Source organism: Dipteris shenzhenensis, chromosome 19 (assembly GCF_047967505.1).
Source record: "Dipteris shenzhenensis isolate YYH24624 ecotype China chromosome 19, Dip_SZ_1.0, whole genome shotgun sequence".
Lineage (NCBI taxonomy): Eukaryota > Viridiplantae > Streptophyta > Polypodiopsida > Gleicheniales > Dipteridaceae > Dipteris > Dipteris shenzhenensis.
The window spans coordinates 30,751,724-30,771,975 of record NC_141614.1 but is presented as its reverse complement, the minus strand read 5'-3'; the positions used below and the strand labels follow the sequence as shown (position 1 = coordinate 30,771,975).

Here is a 20,252-nt window from a genome sequence, read left to right as displayed (position 1 = left end):
CAAGGTCAAATGCAATCTACTTTCCATGAAATAAACAAATACATAACAACTTTGTTGCATGTAACACCCAAACATGGTTTGATAAAAGCAAGGGAAGAAGCATTAAAATGCCATGCATCACTGGTATGACCAGGAATGTAAAAATGCAAGCAGGGACTAGAAAACAACAAAAGTAGCCAAGAAAGAGGGCAAAGATTGAGCATACAAACAAGTGGTGAGAAAAGAAAAGAGACAATTTCTTAAAAGCAAGCAACTTGAAAGCCTGAAGGAGATAAAACAAAACCTCACCAAGTTTTTTTAGAAATTACATGGCAATCAATTTGAAGAGAGGAAAACAACATGGGAAGACATGATACTGTTCGTTAAAGACCTCTATGAAAGGGAGGGGGAAGAAAAAGTAAACCATGACTTCTCCATCCAAGCAGCAAATGACATCGCAATGGAAGAAGACGCAGGGAAAGGGCTGGAAAAAATTAGAAAATGGAAAGGCAAATGAACAACTTTCTATCCACTATGCTTGTACAAGCAATGATCCTTTATGGATGTCCAGCAGCATTCAAGATAAATATTTAAGTATGTGTGTAGTGTGTTTGTATGTATGCGTGCCTATGCATGTCCATCTCTACATGTGCATCTATGTGTGTGTGTGTGCATACGCATATGCCTGCATATGCATTTATGTGTGCATCTATCTATAGTGCGACAACATGTGTGTTTGCGTATACACATGTGTGTGTATGTGATTTAGTGAGTGTGTGCTTGCAAGATGCCCCTTTCAATTCATCTCTGGTAACCCTTAGTGGGCCCTTTGCTCTCATGATAAGGAATCCCCTCTTGCATGTAACTATTGCAAATTCAGTTCCTCTATAGGGCTAGAAAAGATAATGTAAAAAGCTTATTACGCTCCCTTACATGGGAGGAAGGTGTTTTAAAAAAGGTGATCCCTTGTCAAGACTAAATCGTGCGTGTAAGGTAACTAATGATAAGAACTCGGCTTCTAGCATTTTTCTTTAGCGCTCCATTAAACTAGGGAGGTAGTGCAAGAGCGATCCTAAGGAATAAAAAGATGCCCTGCTAAAGACAAGAGCGCATCTTTGCATGAACATCCGTTTGCTATGAATCTTTGGGTGTTTCATTGGTTTGCTTGGATGAAAAACAGGTACATGGCATCATTGCATGTTAAGATATGAAGAAAAGGCCTCAAGAGCCCATGGCTAGTACCTCATGCCCTTTCTTGAATGTCGAGGCTAGAGGGAGGGTGGCTTAAAATGACTACAAACTAATGAGTAAAGGGCCCATTCAAGAGTTACCAGAGATGAATGGAAAGGGAAGGGGGGAGGGGGGGTGAGAGGGATGGGATAGGGAAGGGCCCTCTAAATCTCGAATGAAATGATAAAAAAAAGAAGGAAAAAGGACAAAATATAAGAGCGGGAGGGGGGGGGGCGGAAAAAAGAAAAAGAAAAAGAAAAAGAAGGGAACAAAGGGGGAAGAGAGAGGCTGCAGGCCTTCTTCTTCTTTTTTCTTTTGATTCATATCCGTTAAAAACTTTCTCAAAATTTTAGTTCATCTTCTTCTTCTTCTTCTTCTTCATCATCATTCACAACACAGGATCTCCATCTCCATCGCCATCTCCATCGCCTCCTTCATCTTCTCGTCTTCCAGGTATTTCCCCCTCTTCCCTCGCACATTTTTTCTCACCTTTCCCCTCCTGCATTCCCTTCCTGCCTTTTCTTCCGTCGTTTTTTTTTTTCGCTCCCCTGCCCCTTTCACAATGCCCGGAAAACCTAGCACAGACTTCCGCCGTGCATTCTCCCCTTTTGAGCCGCTTTTTGGGATTTAGCGTAACGTACGGGCAGACATAGACCCCATACACCTCTTAGTCGAGGACGCATAAGCATTTGCCCTTCTCGCTTGCTTTTCCAGCGTCTTCAAATGCTATCCCAACCTTTTCTTTGCTTACTTTGATTCGTGATTGTTTGCGAATCCTAATTTAATCTTTCGCAATGTAGGAAGCGTACTCGTCTAAAACGTGTATATAGGCTGTGCCATCTTTCCTTTCTTGTACTTGCCAAGCATCGTCGTTTGTGGTTTTGTCGTATAACGTATTAAGGTGCTCGATCTCCCTTCCTTTTTATAGCTGAATATGCAAGGGACGCGGTGATGGCAATTGTCCTGTTAAAGTTATAAAAACGAAAGGCCAATAATTTAAACTTATAATTAGTGATGCCAATTGTTGTACAATAATTTATCAATCTGCTATCAGAAATAGCTATTGACACTGCAGACGTGTGTTGGTGCTCGTTTTGACATGGCCCTTGCGTCTTTGGTTGCACCAGGTGATGATCAAGGTACTTGGTAAATGAGTGTGAGATCTCTGGTCCGGCAACATGGCATCAACAATGAATTGCCTCAACCAGTAGTTGACAATCTGCCGACCTTCTCAGGCCCTGGTGCAAGTGGAGCAGTTTTGACAACCAAAGTGCCACAAAAGCAGCTTGCAATGCGACGCAAGGGCACGGAAAAAAGCGTCCTTGATGATATTATGGGAGATCCTGATGATTTTAGAGACCTAGGGGACTCAGATGCAGAAAGTGATGGGGGACGTTGGGAGGACACTTTGAGGAAAGGGTCAGTACCGATAGCCTGTTTTGTAAGGAAAGTTTATTTTATTGCAATCTATAGAAGTTTAAAAAATATTGGCTTTTTATGATGAGGTTTTGGGATCACTTGTCAAGAAGTTGCTTTAAATTTTACTTATCAGCGGTGGCTGGCTGGTAAAGTCCATGCCTAGGGACCTACAGGCCAATTTTAATGTGGCTTGATGTGCCAAAATGGCTTTGCGTATACTCATTGTGTGTCACGTATAGGCTAAGCAAAGGGAACCGAGTGTCAATCATTGTGAAAGCCATCCAAAAATTGTTGCACGAAAAAGTCGTACTTTGGCCAGACGGATATGAATTGGATCAATGCATTTCATGCACAGATCTGGGGAGGCAGACCCCACAATTTGTACCACTGGGGAGTAACAATTTGGAGAAGCATGCATATTTGTTGCTAATGAAAAACAACCATATTTTGCAATCTTACAAAACCAAAATTTGTCTGCTGTATGTGGAATGCTTTGCTGATTGATGATGCTTTGAGCCCTGACCAGCTGCCCCTGGATGTCTCATATTACATATTTTGTATAAAGAAGTTGTTCTGATGACACTCTAAGCAAATCCTGTACATATCAGGCTTTCCTGAGCAGGAGGTTTGAGAAGGCAGACTCTGCCACCCTTCTATGAATCTCTCGATAAGCATGACGTAGGCCAGTAACAATATGCTGCCAAGAACGATTTATTTTGTTGATTCTTGGATGGGCAGGAAATAACGTCTGGATTTGTATGTTTGAGGGATATGTTTATACTATGGCCTACACCCACTGTTGCGTGCTGATGACATTAGTGTGGATGTCATAGTAGCTAGTCCTTGCTATGCATGGTTTTCAACCTTATGAGTATCATGAGATTGAAGATGCACTATGAGTTGTGTTTTTAGAGGATGAGTTTTGGCATGTTCCTGGATTCATCTAGATAAGTGACATCGTGTAGTGCTATGTCTTTGGACAGTGCCTTCCCGTAGATGTGTGCTCTGCTACTGTCTGTAGGTATGCACCAAGAACTGCTCCCAGAGGTAAGGGCTGCTTCGAGTCCGGCTTCTGCAAACTGCTGCACATTCTCTGGATCACTAACGAAGTATGTTGACCTCCTTGCTGCACTCCTGGACAGCCTATTGTGAGGCACAACACTCGAACTGATTTACCCCAAGGCTAAGGCTGTATATAGAGAGCTGGAACCCTGGAAAACTCACCGAACAGTCTGCATGACTGGCCGGTTGATCAGTATGCGGACTGGTCCGCGACCTGTAACAGCAGCTAAAGATGGCCCAGAACAGGTGCTGCTTTGCCGCGTGTCAGTTCTGCTTCAGGCGACTCTAGAATGCCTATTCTAATCTTGGTACCATGTCCCCGCAATGGACATAATTTCCAGCACTGTTCTCATTGTCACACCGTCGATGCTCAATGACCCAAAGACATACTACTCCTTGAGATGTCCCAGTACCAAAATGCTGTTTACCTCAATGTCCAGCACCATCCTCCAATGGCAATATCATATGTCGTCACGAACATGCCTGGCACACACACCAACTCGGGTACAATCTCTAGGTACACCGAGTTGTACCCCTCTGAATTTGAGAACCAACCGGACCCTGAAAAGAACCAAGAACTCTGGGTCTGTTTCAACCCATTGTGCAACCTGCATGATCCAAAACATACATCCAAAAACCCTAAAATCACCACAGGATGTCTCCAGACAGAAGCTTGAGAGTGAGCTCTCCTCGGTTCAAGCCTTGAACCTACCAAGGTACTGCTATACTCTTGTCTATCGATGCCTTTGGTCCTCCTTCAGAAGTCTTCATCGTTAGTATCACCTGAAAAGTACCAAGTCCGTAGAGCTACACATACTAACTAGGTCCACCAACCAACAGAAATCTCCAATGGCCTCTGTTAAGAAAGCTCCTGTTGTATCTATGCGAAAGGTTTTGACCCTCCAACCTAACAAGCATTGAGTACCAAGCAAACTATTGTAATCATTACCTAAATACAAAGGGATTGCATACCGATGGTTTTGTTGCTTGCTGTCAAAAGTACCTCGATGAAGTTCTTCCATCAACACACCTGTGAGTTCCAAAGCCAATACTCTAGTCAGTGCAAGCTACTTATGGTACATCCATCTCAGAGTGGTCTTCACCTCCCGTATCCTCTATTACGGATCCAGCCTTGTCCTCAGCATGCCCTGAGCAACATACAGTGTCTTCCTCGTCTTCTCAGGAATGGATTTTCTGACCATTGCTCTACATTGCTGAATACTGGACATGAGCATTTGGATATATGCATCCTATCAAGGTGCTACACGGTGTTGCCTTGGAAGAAGCAGAACTATTGCTGCAATTGCTACCGAGAACAACTCATCGTGAACATGAGCTGAATCTTTTCAAGTTGTTTTCCCTTGAACTTTTCTTCTTGCTGCTTCTTTTGATCAGCCTTTTTCTTCCGAAATTGCTTGCCATATGTCCAAGCGTATCGCAAGCAGTAGCACTTTTTCTTCATTTTCCTCCCCTTAGTGTTTCCATCAAAAGAGTTTCCGTCCTCGGAAGTGTCCTTTTTCTTATTCGGCTTGCCTTTCTCATGCTTGTGCTTCCCTTCGCCTTTATTAGCGGATGTTGAAAGCTTTTTTGCTGCCATCGTCCTCACACAACCTTTGCCTTGCTCCTTCTCGGGGCAACAAGGGACCAAGCTCCCTGCAGGTCAATGGCTTTGATCTCTCTCCAAAACTGTCAGGGTTGTCACTAACCCGTTGATGCTCCCTGGTAGTTTACTCAGCATGAGTGTGGCCAACTGATTGTTGTCCACCTTATGACATAAAGCGGTCAATTGATCCCTTAAGACTTTTACTTTGACTATCACTCACCTGTGTTGGGTGCAGGAAGCAATGAAACGGGAGTGGAGTGCAAGAAGCAAATAAGCTGGAGCAAAACGTAGTACTGCTCAAAACGATAAGAGGGAAATACAAAGGGTGGCCAATATGGTCCCCAAGTCAACCATATGGTTGACCAGAGAAGTCAACTCATAGAGTTGACCTGACCTAAAGGTTCATACCAGGGCTAAGTGCTTACAAACCCCCCTCCATGGTATGGCTGAAGTATCCTGGAAATATCTTAGGAATACCTGGAAACAACATCATGGTTGCACATATTCGTCCCAGAGGGATATAGCAACTTATGATAAGTACAGAGTGATCCCTCACGTAATAAAAGGAACCAAGTGTAAAGCATGTCGAAATGCTTCAAACTTGGGCCGTGGTAAAGCCTTCGTGAAGACATCTGCCAAGTTGTCCTCGGTGGGAACATAGGACAACTGGATGACTCCACCAGACAATCGCTCTCGAACATAGTGATAGTGGACCTCAATATGCTTTGTGCGCGCATGAAACAATGGGTTTCTAGCAACCGCCAAAGCACTCTGGTTGTTGGTGTAGATCGTAGTAGAGTCGGGCTGAATGATATTAAGATCTGCAAGTAACTTGCGAAGCCAAATGCCCCCCCTCAACATATGCAAATTGTATTCCCAAATAATAGTGCAACCGGCCCGTATCTGTCATGGCAAAAGACTGCTGTAAATCAGCCTTGAAATCTGCAATTTGTTCCATATGTGGCTCAATGATAAGCATGTCATCCACATATAAAATCAGAATTAAAAATTCTGATGCACTCTTTCGGACAGAAAGAGTGGCCTCGCTTGGCTGTTTTGAAAGCCACGGGCTGTCAAAAATGCATGTATCTTCGCAAACCATGCCTGGGGTGCCTATTTCAATCTATAGAGGGCTTTTCTAACCTAGCAAACCATGTTAGCTGAGTAACATGGACCTCTTCCTGAAGATCACCATGAAGGAAGGCAGTCTTGATGTCTAGTTGATGAACCGATGAGATGCCATAGCAATAACACACCTGATAGTAGTAATGCGTGAGGTGGGAGCAAAGGTCTCCTCAAAGTCAATGCTGTGCTGCTGTGCATATCCCTTTACAACCAAGCGGGCTTTGAGGTGGTCAACACTGCCATCAGCTTTCCTTTTCACATTGTAGACCCACTTTGTGCCTATGGCACGTTTGCCTGCTGGCAAGTCACACATCTCCCAAGTGTTGTTTGTATGAATGGATTCAAGCGCAGCCTTCATGGCATCCATCCATTCCTTGCTGTCAAAGGCATCCTTGTGACATAAAGGTTCCTCATTGCAAGCAGTAGCAACCAAAGCTACAGCCAAATAATTGCCATGCATTTGTTTATGTGCATCTGTAGTGCAGGCTGGCAAAGGCTCAGCTTGCTTGCTGTCCCGGAGGGTGTCCAAAAGCCATCTCGGGACTGCTTTTGCTCTGTAATGACAGCACGCTCTTGTGAAACTGCATGCTGAATAGAATGATCATCAGCTGAAGGCATATGAGGTTGAGTAGGAGCTATTGGTGGAGGATGTGCACTGCTAGAAGTGTATGTCACAACAGTCTGCACTGGCTGCTATGGATCTGTGGGCGACTGAAAGACAGGAAACAATGTATCAAAGACATCTGAGGCATCAATAGTAGGCTGTTTTTTGCATTCCAGACAAGGTAAAGGCACATTTTCAGTGAATATAACATCCCTACTGACAATGACCTTGCCCATGCTGGGCTGAGACAACCTGTGTCCCTTGCTCTCTGTGCTGTAACCGATGGATATGCATTTTACAGCTTTGTCTTCAAGCTTGTGCCTTAGCTGAGATGGCCCATCAGCATAAGGCAATGACCTGAACACCTGCATATGAGAAATTTCAGGTTTGCGACCATGCCATGCCTCGTAAGGTGTGATAGTCTTCAATGCCTTTGTGGGTGCCCGATTGAGCATATAGTTGGAGCACATGACAGCATCCAAGAAAAACTTACTTGGCAAAGACTTCCCTTTGAGCATGCATCTGCCCATTTCCATCTGTGACCGGTTTTTCTCTTTTGCCAACCCGTTCTGCTGCGGAGTATAAGGGACTGTACATTGATAAATAATACCCCGAGCTGCCAAAAAATCAGAAAATTCATGGGACTTGTACTCTCCCCCCCTGTCACTGCGTAGAGTAAGGAACTTGTGCCCTGATTCATTTCAGCCATGGCAAGCCAATGTCTGAAGCATGGGAACACATCAGATTTGGCCTCCATGCCACATATCCAAGCAAATCTGGTGTAGTCATCCACAAAGGTAGAAAAGTAAAGGTAGCCCCCAAGAGATGCTATCCACATTAGCTCGCACACATCACTATGCACAAGGTGAAGCTTCCTGGATGCACCAACTGTCCCATCTTTTGAAAATGAGAAACGGTGCATTTTACCCAATAAGCATGCCTCACAAGCATGTTTAGCTGGTGCATGCATGGGTGGGAGAGTAACCACCATGTCCTATGAATGCATTTTAGCCAAGATTTTGTAGTTGAGGTGACCCAACCTCGCATGCCATAAGTGGGAATCTGAAATTACAGATTCAGCCACCAAATTTGCCTCTATAGCAGGCTGTTTATCATAAACATCAAGATGATATAGCCCAGAAGAAAGTGACCTAGTATGTACTATGCAGTCATCGTATTGGTTGTCATACACGGCACATCGATAACCATCAAATAGAACCCGAAAGCCATTAAGAGATATGGCTGCAATGGCAGAGAAGTTCTTCGTGATACCTGGGACAAACAAAACTTCCATGAGCGTGATTGTATCACCTGAAACTGAAGTGACCTCGATCTGGCCAATCCGTTTCACGGGATGTGATGCATTGTTGGCACATGTCACTGTCACTGTGCCACCATGTGGAGCAGCCCCCAATGTCTGAAAGAGTGATCTACAAGAAGTGATTTGCTTGGAAGCACCACTGTCGAAGCACCAATCTGGCTTAGATTCTAAGACAGACAAGGTTGTAGCATGCTTCTTTGGATGGTACTGACATGTCACCGTGAAAGGCCTCTCTTGGTGAGCAATGGTTGCTGGCAGCAACAGTAGTAGTGATAGCAAGTGTCTTTTGTTGCTTTTTCTTTTCAGAAGCGATGCGCTTGCGACATTCATAAATGTCATGTTCTGGCTTCCTGCAATAATTACAGCGTTTGCTGTTTTTCTTCTTTGCATTAGACGGGGCAGAGTTAGATGAGTGTCCAGCAGTAGATGAGCCTCTAGAAGGCTTGGGTTTGCTGAAATGTTGCCTGTTCTTTTGGCAAAAGCTTGATTGCAATTTGAGAGGCAGCACGATTTGTGCAACTCTGCTCATCTTGCAAGAGAAGGGAAACAAGCTGGTCGAAAGTATAGCACTACCTGAGCATCTGGAATAATTTTATCCACATCGATAAGCTGCTCTTGAAAATCCTTGATTTTTGTGATGTATGCATGCATAGTGTCCTCCTCTTCCAATTTGACATTCTCCAATTGCCTGCGTAAGAAAGTAACATGTGTCTTATTTCGAACCTAGTAAAGGTTAGCCAAGATATCCCGCGCAGCCTTCGATGTCTTGCAAGACCGAATGTGAGGAATGATATGTCTCTTGACTGAAAAAATAAGGATGGAATATGCTTGATCATCTCTACCATCCCATTTGGCCTATTCGGGTGTGGGAGGAGTGGCTGGAGTAGTAGTAGATCTAGAGACTAAAATGAAAATGTTTAGACTTCACAAGCAGTTGTAGCTTGAATGAAGAGATTTTGGACTACCTTTTGATTAGCCTTCTCCTTTAGTGCTAGCCTTCATCATGGTTGAGTCTGCCCTTCACCTCCGGAGTGCCGACAGAAACTGAGTACGAAGACTTTGTATAAATGGATGCTCAAGTATGTGTGGGTGTGTGGATTTGTATGTGTGAGAGCATATTTTTATACTATGGTCTACACCCACTGTTGGGCGTTGATGACGTTAGTGGGGATGTCATAGTAGCTAGTCCCTGCTATGCATGATGGAGTTTATGGTTTTCAACCTTGTGAGTGACTATCATGAGATTGAAACTGCACTATGTTGTGTTTTTAGAGGATGAGTTTGGGAATGTTCCTGGATTCATCTAGGTATATAGTAGTAGATCTAGAGGTGGCTGTAACAGCTGCACCAGCTGTAGCACTAGATCCAGAAGTGGTTGTAGCATTAGCAGAAGTGGACGCTACAGAGGAAGGTCGAAGATCCGATCCTGGGACAATACCCCAAATTTTTTTGGAAACCAGCAAGTGTTTCACCATGTATGACCACATGGCATAGTTGGGGCCATCGAGCTTGTCCTCAGCTGAGAACATACCCATCCAATCGTTGCTTCCCATTGCAAAAAAAAAAAAACCTTGAAGGAAAAATGCTGAGCTCAAGAGTAGCCTGGGCTTTCACTGCAAAATGAGCTGGCTGTCCAAAAATGACAGCAAATGTTAGGCATTGACCAACCAAAAATTGACTGCTTAAACAATGAGCTAAATGCACGTGCTGTCCAAAAAATATGACCTGCAAAAGGACCCCCCTTGCAAGTAGCTGTCCTGCAAATGACCAGCCCAAAACAAAGGGCAAATGTCTGCAAATCTGTCCAATGCAAATCTGAGCTGAATCTATCCAAAATGATGATTGAATGCCACAAATGTTAAAGGACAAACGGCCCAAATCAAAGGATAAATGCAAATATAACCCAAACTTTTGGCTGTGTCAAGCAAAGATCATTGCAAATATCAGCAAATCTGGCAAAAGCCCCAAAATCTGAAGGGGCAAAAATTCCAAAAAGAGGGCAAATATTGAAAAGCCCCAAAATAAAATGCAATTCGCAAATGTGATCAAATGTCTTGCAATGTCTTGCCAATCTCACTGCTATTTGAGAATATCCTGCAATTTGTGTATGTACGACAGGTACGAGCAAGTACGAAGTAGCGCACGGCAAGTACAAAGTGGTGGCCATATGGCGACGTGTGCTATCGGCACAGGGATGGTAGCAAATGCAGGCGCTTGAAATGCGACAGATGTATGGACGTACGGCGATGCGTGGTGTTGCCGCTCGGATGGTAGCAGGAGGGCACTCGAAACGTGGTTGCTGGTAGCTCACAGACGACGAATCACTCCCCTCTATCTTGTTAAAAACGTCCAGACCTCGGACTATTTCTAGAAAATACAAGCAGAAGCCACACCCACCCAAACTTCATCGCACATCGGGTTGGCTCCCGTGCTCACCCGTGGCGTTTACCTCCTTGCAAGGAAGGTGGACTGAGCAATGAGTGGAGAGGGAAGGCAGGTAGGAGCAAGAGAACTTGCTTTGATACCATTGTTGGGTGCAGGAAGCAATGAAATGGGAGTGGAGTGCAAGAAGCAAACAACATGTTGGGGCAAAACATAGTACTACTCAAAAGGATAAGAGGGAAATACAAAGGGTGGCCTATATGGCCCCCAAGTCAACCATATGGTTTACTAGTGAAGTCAACTCATAGAGTTGACTGACCTACAAGGCTCATACCAGGGCTAAGTGTCAACAACCTGGTCAACTTCTTCCATGTCTAGCATCAACATTTGATTTTGGAGCATTACGATGTGGCGGGTATTCACCCTCTCTTGCAAGTTTTTCAGGATTGTCCATGCCTTAGGTGAGGCCTCCACCAGTTGAATCTGTGAAAGCAATAAATCTGTAGTTGTCCTGATGATCATTGCAAATGAATGAGCATCGTTTTGCATCCATTCTTTTGTCATCTAGATTTGTTGCCTTGGTTACTATTCCATGATGCATCCTTTATGTCCATCGGTTTTAGACCTCATTCTTCAGTTATATCCCACAATCCACATGCAGCCATGTGATTACTAGTCTTGATCTTCTAGATTGGGTAGTTTGTCTCATCTAGCATCCTTGTTGAACGAGCTTTTGGTATCCGCATGTATTTCCTTTTGCACCTATGAGATTTAATTTAAAGAATATTCTTACACATACACTGACCTTCTTGTCACATTTAAGTGATCAGAAGCTGCCTTCCTCTTTTAGTTGTCAAAGTCCATCCCTTACTTGGATGCCAAGGCATATACCTCCTGGCTTGACCACCAAGGCATACACTTCCTGGCTTCAGATCTTTGCTTCCAATGCAACCCTAGTCTCACAGATCTCACTTCCAAGCACAGCACCGTCACACAGCTCTCCATAGGCAATTGTGGCTCTGATACCATGTTCTTTTTGACTATTGTTTCCACATGGCAGAATAGTAGATGGTTAAGAGAATCTAGAGAGGAGAAGGGAATGCTGTATTATCCTTGCTGCACTCCTAGACAACCTATTGTGAGGCACAATATATGAGTTGACTTCTTTGGTCAACCATATGGTTGACTTGGGGGCCATATAGGCCACCCTTTGTATTTTCCTCTTATCCATTTTTGAGCAGTACTATGTTTTGCTCCAGCTTGTTGTTTGCTTCCCGCACTCAACTCCCGTTCCATTGCTTCCTGCACCCAACAGTGGTATTAGAGTAGGTTCTCTTGCTCCTACTTGCCTTCCCTTGTGCTCTCCCATTGCTCCTACCTGCCATTTTACTCCAGCTCAGTCCGGTGCCTCATTTCATCGCCAGAAACCTGTTTTTTGAGCAGAAAAACAGTCCAAAGACTGTTTTTTGACTTTTTGAGGTCTGATTTCAACGTTTTTTGAAATTTCTGAGCTGCCCGCATATAAACGACCCTGTCTCGCACCATTTTGCCCAAAGAATTTTTGTTCGTACGATTGTATGAACTTGTACGGACACGTACGCAATGCTGCCAAGAATCCGTACGACTTGTCAGAAGTTGATTTCGAGCATTTTTGAACTGTTTTTGGAGGTTTTTTTCTTCAAATTTGGACACTTTTCAGTCATTTGGGCCTTCCTCCAAGTGCTCCAATCTGCTCTAGTACCATTTGGCTGGGATTCTCTCCCTCTTGACTCAGATTTGCCTGGTACAATTGGATTTGAAGCTTTTCACCCTCTTTTATGTCACGTTCGCATATATTGCAGTGACATTGAGGTGATTTTGCTGTAGAGATTGGGGCTATTGTGTCTCATTTGCAGATTTTGCAGTGATACTTCGACAGTGGTGCTTCCAAGCACATCACTTCTTGCAGATCAGTCTTTCAAACATTGGGGGCTGCTTCACATGGTGGCACAGTGACATGTGCCAACAATGCATCATATCCTGTGAAAGGGATTGGCCAGGTCGAGGTCACTTCAGTTTCAGGTGATACGTGTTGGAAAGGTCACCTCCCCATCTGTAAGCCCCCATATGAGGAGAGCATGGGGGAGGGAGACCTAGGGCAATACCCAACAGAAAAAGAGAGAAAGGGGCTGCCACATAGACAGCATCATGGCTGTCATGTGGGCAGCACATCTAGAGCTGTTATGGGCAGGACAGAGGGCCAGGATAGTGTGGAAGCATGGCAGATCTGTACGGATTACAGACGCCTGCTGTACGGCTGGTTTCAGGGACACGTACGGAGCTTAGGCAGGAGTCCTAGAGCTGGAACAAGCCTGGAGCAGAGGCAAGATAGTCTGGGACAGATTGCGATGGATCTAGGACATGGAGGCGCACTGTTTGCAGAGGCGCAGATAGGGTGTGCAGGCCCAGATCTGCAGCAGGAACTGTGGCTGTCAGTGGGCAGGAGACAGGCCTTTTATAGGCTGGATATATGCCTTGAAAGGAGGGCCAAAGGACCCTGAAAGTGTGGGCCAAAAGCCCTGGGGGAGTGTGCCCTTTTAGGGCTGGACCAGCCACAGACTGGTCGGCCAGTCTGGTCGGCCAGTCTGTACCAGGCTGGTCGGTTTTTCCAGCCCCCTTGGGGGGCCTATAAAAAGAGAGGCCTCAGGCCTCATTTCACATCCAACTTCCAGCAGATCCAGGGCAGAAAGGAGCAGCAGGCTGCCACCCTCTGGACCTACATTCAGGAGGATAGAGAGGTGCTTGAAGGGCTGCAGACTTAGCCAAGAAAGGGTTGGGACCTTGGCTGTCATCTGAGAGGGAAAGAGTGAGGGAGTGGAACAACGGGGAGAGAGAGTGAGAGAGAGGGGAGACACAAAAGATGTGGGTGTGAAGTGTTGAGCCACACCACAACCTCATAGGTTTTATTAGGATTAGGCTTTCACCCTATGACCGTCCTATGACCGTCTTAAGACAGTCATAGGTGTCATATCTTTAATAAAAGGGTGGCAATGTGCCTTTACCCCAACAACCTCCCACCTAAAGGCCAATGTGCCTAAAGGGGAGAAAAGAATAAAAATTACAGCAATATACAGTTACTGTATACAAGACCATAAAATAAGAATGGTCTCATCCTAATCCCATGATGTGGCGGCAATGTGCAAACCGCTCTATAGGCAAGCTCTTAGTGAGCAGATCTGCAGGATTATCATCAGTATGCACCTTCACAAGCTTAAGTCGCTTGTCTTCCAGTACCTCCCTGATGAAATGGTATTTCACATCTATGTGCTTGGTCTTTTGATGAAAGACCAGATTCTTTGCCAACATGATAGCACTCTGACTATCACAATGCAAAACTGGCATATCTCCTGTAATGCCCAAATCTCCCACCAGCCGAGTAAGCCATATTGCTTCCTTGCAAGCCTCAATGGCTGCAACATAATCAGCTTCAGTGGTTGACAGTGCAACGCATTTTTGCAACCGAGACACCCATGATATAGCACCTCCTGCAAATGTGAAAATATAACCGGTAGTAGATTTCCGGTTATGTGCATTCCCTGCATAGTCTGAATCTGTAAAACCATGCACCAATGCATCCTGCCTACCATAGCATATGCACAAGTCTTTGGTACCCTTGAGATACCTCAAGACACCTTTCACTGCTTCCCAGTGCCGCTTGCCTGGATTTGCCATATACCTGCTGATGACTCCCACCGCAAAAGCAATATCCGGACGAGTGGCAACCATGGCATACATCAAAGAACCAACTGCAGATGCATACGGAACCTTGGCCATTTCAGCCTTATCATCATCTGATCTGGGGCTGTCCTTACTGCTGAGTTTTAAATGTGGAGGCAACGGGGTACTAATAGACTTCCCCCCCTCCATTTTAAACCATAGTTTTTTCCATACGTTACCATACGCATACGTCATACGAGTACGGAAGTATGATTGGAGTATGGTTCAGCCCTTGGGGCTGAAACATACGTGACCCTAGTTTTATCCAAAAAATTTCAGAAAAATATAGATTGATCATTGATCATTGTACACATTAAATTGACACAGAGGTATTAAACTGAAACTTGAAACTTGTATAATTTTATTAATTTTAAAGTCGTCAATCATGAGTCATGAGTCATGAGTCGTGAATCGTGATTCTTCATTCATGAAAGACTCCAGCCTCCAGAGACCGTAGTCATCTGGATTCTAGATTTTGATACATCATAGATGGAATCATAGATCATAGATCAATAATCAATACTACACCAAATTTCAAAAGGTCCAAAACATCATGATCAAACTTCAAAGGAAGTAGGTACACCGTATTAGTAACTACACCAAAACATGAAAGGCAAAACATCATAAAGAAAAGGCTGCCAGTGTGCCACAGCCTCAAGCTGCATCTTCATTCTCATCCTCTTGCTCATCCTCATCCTCATCATCATCCGCATCAATGCCTGCACCCTCCTCATCCTCCTCCTCCTCCTCATCACTATCATCCTCATCTGCCTCGCCATGGAACTCCAAAAGACTAGAGCTGCTTGAAGCTGCAGCAACATCCATCGTTCCTGTAAGTGTAACAATAGGGGCTGCAATGTCTTCTCCCTCTGTATCTGCTTGCCTCGCTAGCAGCCTATCATCATCCTTCTCCTTGTTGATCATTTCTAGGGTCACTTCTATCTTCTCAAATCCCCTTTCCTTGATTTTGGAAATGAGACGCAAATTAGTATGGATGTATACTAATTTCTCGGTATTCTTTGGAAGCAGCCTATTCCTTCTTGTAGTATGGATAAGAGAGAATGTGCTCCAATTCCTCTCACAAGGAGAAGCACAAGTGCCTTGCGAGAGCACTCGAAGAGCTAACCGCTGTAAATTTGGTGTGTGAGCCCCAAATGTCTCCCACCATTTCACCCCTTGGTGCATTCTCTTTTCATCCTTTGCAATCGCACGAGCAAATGTGCCTGACATGGATTTGTAAATATACAACTCATCACATAAGGTGCCTTGGCTGTCAACATCATACTTGGTGTACCGCTCTATGGCATCCATCCACCCATCGTGCACCTCCTTGTCACTATCTGGATTTTTCTCTCTCCAAATAGGATGGAGAACAAACGCTGCCGCATGCAATGGAGAATGCATCATATTCCACCTGTCAACACATAAGGCTCTAACATCAGCCAGCTTTGAGGATTCAATCCCATCAATAGTTGCCATCTTCTCGACCATCCGATCAGTGAGTTCATATACAAGTCCCATGGTAGCCCCTTCCCTATCAGCCAGGCGAAGGATCTTCAAAATAGGTGCACAAAGCTTCACAATGAGTCTTGCATCTTGCCAAAATGAAGCACCCAATATAATAGAAGACACCTGTTGTGCTTTCACAGTGCGTGACACCTTCTTCTTGCAATACTCATCACTGACAACCATGCGACGCAATCCATTGTATACCCTCTCATCCAACAAGTTTGCTAACATGATAAACATGTAAGCAAACCGTGTTTGTGCTGGCTTCACCAATTCCTTCTTGCTGAATTTTCTATACATTGCTAACACGGTGTGTTTCCGGGTAACAAATGTCACAATCATGTTAGCATGTACCAACACTGGCTTTACCTATGGAAGCTTTCCAATTTCCTCAAACAAGAGGTCAAGGCAATGGCATGTGCATCTAGTATAGAAAATGTGAGGCCACTCTTCCTCCACCAATTCTCCTGCCCGCACACAGTTAGATGCATTGTCCATACACACCTGCACCACATTTTCAGCCCCAACATCAAGAATGGCATCTTTTAGTATCCCAAAGATGTACTCCCCTGACTTATACTGCCCACTTGTGTCCACGGACTTCAAGAAGGCTGAACCATATATGCATGAGACCATAATATTGATTATAGGCCGGCGTCGAGTGTCAGACCAACCATCACAAGTTATGGTGCAGCCATATTTTTTCCACTTATCCCGAAACTGTAGCATCTCTTGATCTATGCATACTGCTTCATTAGTTAGCTCCGTTGTGCGCAAAACATTGTAGGATGGAGGCTTGAAGGTAGGCCCAACTTGGCCAATGGCACGAACCATCTCCAAAAAATAAGGGCTCCTCACCTTCCAATGAGGAATATCCTCTGCAAAGAAAAAACGACGGAGAGCAATGTATGCATCCTTCCGTGCTTGTGACTCCCATGCCTTTTCCAAGGTTCCCTTTGACGTCTTCAACTTCTTTTGCTTTGGCTCATATGCACTGCCAGATGCATTTCCACTTGCAGTACCACTCACTGAGGCATCTCCCAAATCAGCCACATCTTCAACAAGCTGTTTTGCAGCAGTTTTTAGGGCCCTTTGCCTGCAATCTTCGACAAGTATCTTTCACATTTTCAGGAGGAGCAGTACACTTGTCAACCCCCAAGCCTGTGAGCCCAAGAAAATGTGCCCTTATACGGGTCGGTCCTCCATCCCATGAATGAGGGCAATATTTACATTTACAAGTGAATTGGCCCTTCCCCAAAGGCTTCAAGGCCTCTACAAATTCCCATTCTGGTCCTTTTTGTCTTCCCATTTGTAGATCTGCAAGCTGCAAATTTGCAAAAGAGGGCAAATAAGGCATTGGGCAAAGGAACAATTTCCAAAGAGGGCTTGAAGTCCTTGCAGGCTGCCCTGTTAGATGGCATCAACTAAAGAGAGAGCACTTGCTGCAAAACAGGAAAAAAAAGCAGCCATTGCATTTACCTTGACACTTGGAGCAGGTAGAGCGTAGAGGCAAGCTGCGGGCTGCAACTGTACGGTGACCACTCACCTCCAAAGCAAGTATAAGAGGGCAAAGGGCTGTCTAAATAGAGGGCAGCAAGGTGCTGAAGAAGAGGGTAAACTGAAGAACTTAGATGAGTGAAGGGCTGAGGGGACTCGGGAGTCGGGACTGAAGAAGAGGGCAGCACTGAGCAAGGTGCTGAGGGGACTCGGGAGTCGGGACTGAAGAAGAGGGCAGCACTGAGCAAGGTGCAGAAGAAGCTTAGAAGAGGGCAAAGGGCTGCAGCCTGCCTAAATAGAAGCAAACGTCAGCCTAAATAGGCTCTTGAGGCAGCAATGGTCGGTGTGCAGCGGCCAGCCTGCAAGCAGAGCGTCGGTCGACGGTGAACAGTACGGAAGCCTTCGCAAGGATGTCGTACGGAATCCGGATTCGAATTTCGAACATCGCAGCCCAGCAACAATATAAGGTACGCATCCCGATTTTTTAACCCCCAAAAAAAGTCACGTACGGAAATCCGTACGGACGTCCGTACGTACGGCCGTACGGAAAAACTGACCGTACGCGTACGGATGCAATCATGTACCTCTGCAGTACTTTGTCAATGTACTCCTTCTGTGATAGAAACAAAAGTCCTTTGGACCTGTCACGAGTAATCCGCATGCCAAGAATATGGTTTGCATCACCCAAGTCTTTCATGTCAAAAGACTTATGCAGTTGTTTCTTCAAAGCACTAATCTCCTGCTGAGATTTACTGGCAATCAGCATGTCATCCACATATAGAATGAGTAGCATCAAACTGCCATCCTTTGCCCGTTTGGTGTACAAGCAATGATCGGTCTCACACCTATGATACCCTTGGGACTGCATGAAGGCATCAAACTTCTTGTACCATTCTCTTGGCGCCTTCTTGAGTCCATACAAGCTCCTCTTGAGCTTACACACAAAGTTGCTCTTTCCCTTTAACAGCATATCCCTCTGGCTGACTCATATAGATCTCATCATGGAGATCTCCGTGAAGAAAAGCAGTCTTCACATCCATCTGACATAAATCCATGTCCTCATGAGCAACAAGTGCTAACACTGCTCTCAAAGTAGTCATCTTGACTACAGGGGAAAAGATCTCATCAAAGTCAATGCCCTTCTCCTGCTTAAATCCCTTGGCAACCAATCTGGCCTTATACCTCGGTAAAGCATTTGAATCCACTTTGACTTTGTAAACCCACTTGCATGGCAAAACCTTTTTGCCTGTAGGTAATGCACCAAGTCCCACGTATCATTTTGAAGTAGGGAGTCCATTTCAGATTGCATGGCTTTCTCCCACTTCCTTTTCTCTGTTCTTCCCATAGCTTCCTTGAAGCTGGAAGGCTCACCACAATCTGTCAGCATGATAAAATCAGCCACATTATTGGCTCCTGGAACAAACGTGTCAGGAGGCCGTTGTACACGGGTGCTCCTCCTAACAAAATGTTCCGGATTAGGCTGCTGTCTAGCCTGTTCGTCATGCATGACGGGTGGCTGTACCACCATATTTGGCTGTTCTACAGCCCCATTTGCTGGCATATCCAGTGGTGCATCATTGGCAAAATTGTCTAGCTGATTTTCAGCCTGTATACCCTCTTGAACAGGGTTATCTACAGCAGCCTGCTGTTGCATATTAATGGGCATTCTTTGCTGTCCGACATCATCATAAACAACCCTCCTGTATTCCACAGGTTGCACGGGTTCTTTGTGTACACTATCCTCTTTAAAGATGACATCATTGCTGCGTATAATCTTCCGTTTAACGGGATCCCATAACCTGTACCCCATTTCACCTTCGTCACCATAACCCATAAAGATGCATCTGGAAGACTTTGGCTCTAGTTTGGTGCGCAGTTCTTTGCGTATACGAGCAAAGCACTCGCAGCCAAACACACGTAAGTGCTTATATGAAGGTGGCTTGCCAGACCACACCTCCTCTGGCACTTTCAACTCCAAAGCCTTGTTCGGCGACCTGTTAATTATGTGAACTGCTGTTTGCACGGCTTCTGCCCAAAAGCCATGGGGCAATGCAGCATAAGACAACATACATCGAACCTTCTCCTGAATAGTTCGATTCATCCGCTCACTCACACCATTTTGAGATGCATTATGAGGGGCTGTGAGTTCCTGTTTAATGCCCTTAGCTTCGCAAAACTGTACAAAAGCATGTGACACATACTCACCCCCATTATCGGATCTGAGGCATTTCAGCTTGCGACCTGTCCGATTCTCAACCTGAGCGACAAACTTCTTGAAAGCATCTGAGGCATCGCTTTTATGCTTCAAGAAATAGACCGGTGGGAGGTTGTTGGGGTAAAGGCACATTGCCACCCTTTTATTAAAGATATGACACCTATGACTATGTTAAGACAGTCATAGGGTGAAAGCCTAATCCTAATAAAACCTATGAGTTTGTGGTGTGGCTCAACACTTCACACCCACATCTTTTGTGTCTCCCCTCTCTCTCACTCTCTCTCCCCGTTGTTCCACTCCCTCACTCTTTCCCTCTGATACCATATATATATATATATATATATATATATGTATGCATGCATACACACACACACACACACGCACGCACGCACGCACGCACGCACGCACGCACGCACGCACGCACGCCCGCCCGCCCGCACGCACGTACGACGGAAAGTCTACTTACGGTCGAGGTGGAGCACGCGGACTCGAGTCTAGAGAGCAGATAGGAGAAGTACCTTGTGGTAAGATCAGAGGACCACACCATTGG

General features: G+C 45.1%; 2 protein-coding genes across 3 annotated transcripts in view; one reads left to right on the top strand and one right to left on the bottom strand.

Annotated features, from left to right (window-relative positions):
* The first annotated feature begins 1,484 nt into the window (after positions 1-1,484).
* The window catches only part of LOC147890337 (YTH family protein), a 109,754-nt gene continuing 90,986 nt past the window's right edge, over positions 1,485-20,252 (top strand). For both annotated transcript variants that reach the window (XM_087390174.1, XM_087390172.1), the window contains exons 1-2: positions 1,485-1,662; positions 2,337-2,628. In XM_087390174.1, coding sequence (XP_087246300.1) covers positions 2,360-2,628 — 269 coding nt within the window. In that variant the 5' untranslated portion in view covers positions 1,485-1,662; positions 2,337-2,359. The remainder of the gene's footprint in view (positions 1,663-2,336; positions 2,629-20,252) is intronic.
* Positions 15,136-16,236, bottom strand: LOC147890338 (uncharacterized). Its single transcript, XM_087391010.1, has one exon. It carries the CDS (start codon positions 16,228-16,230, stop codon positions 15,136-15,138), a length of 1,095 nt encoding a protein of 364 aa, XP_087247136.1. The 5' UTR covers positions 16,231-16,236.

Excerpts from the sequence above, each read along its gene's own strand:
- LOC147890338 (XM_087391010.1), bottom strand. The coding sequence starts at position 16,230 with ATGTTTATCATGTTAGCAAACTTGTTGGATGAGAGGGTATACAATGGA.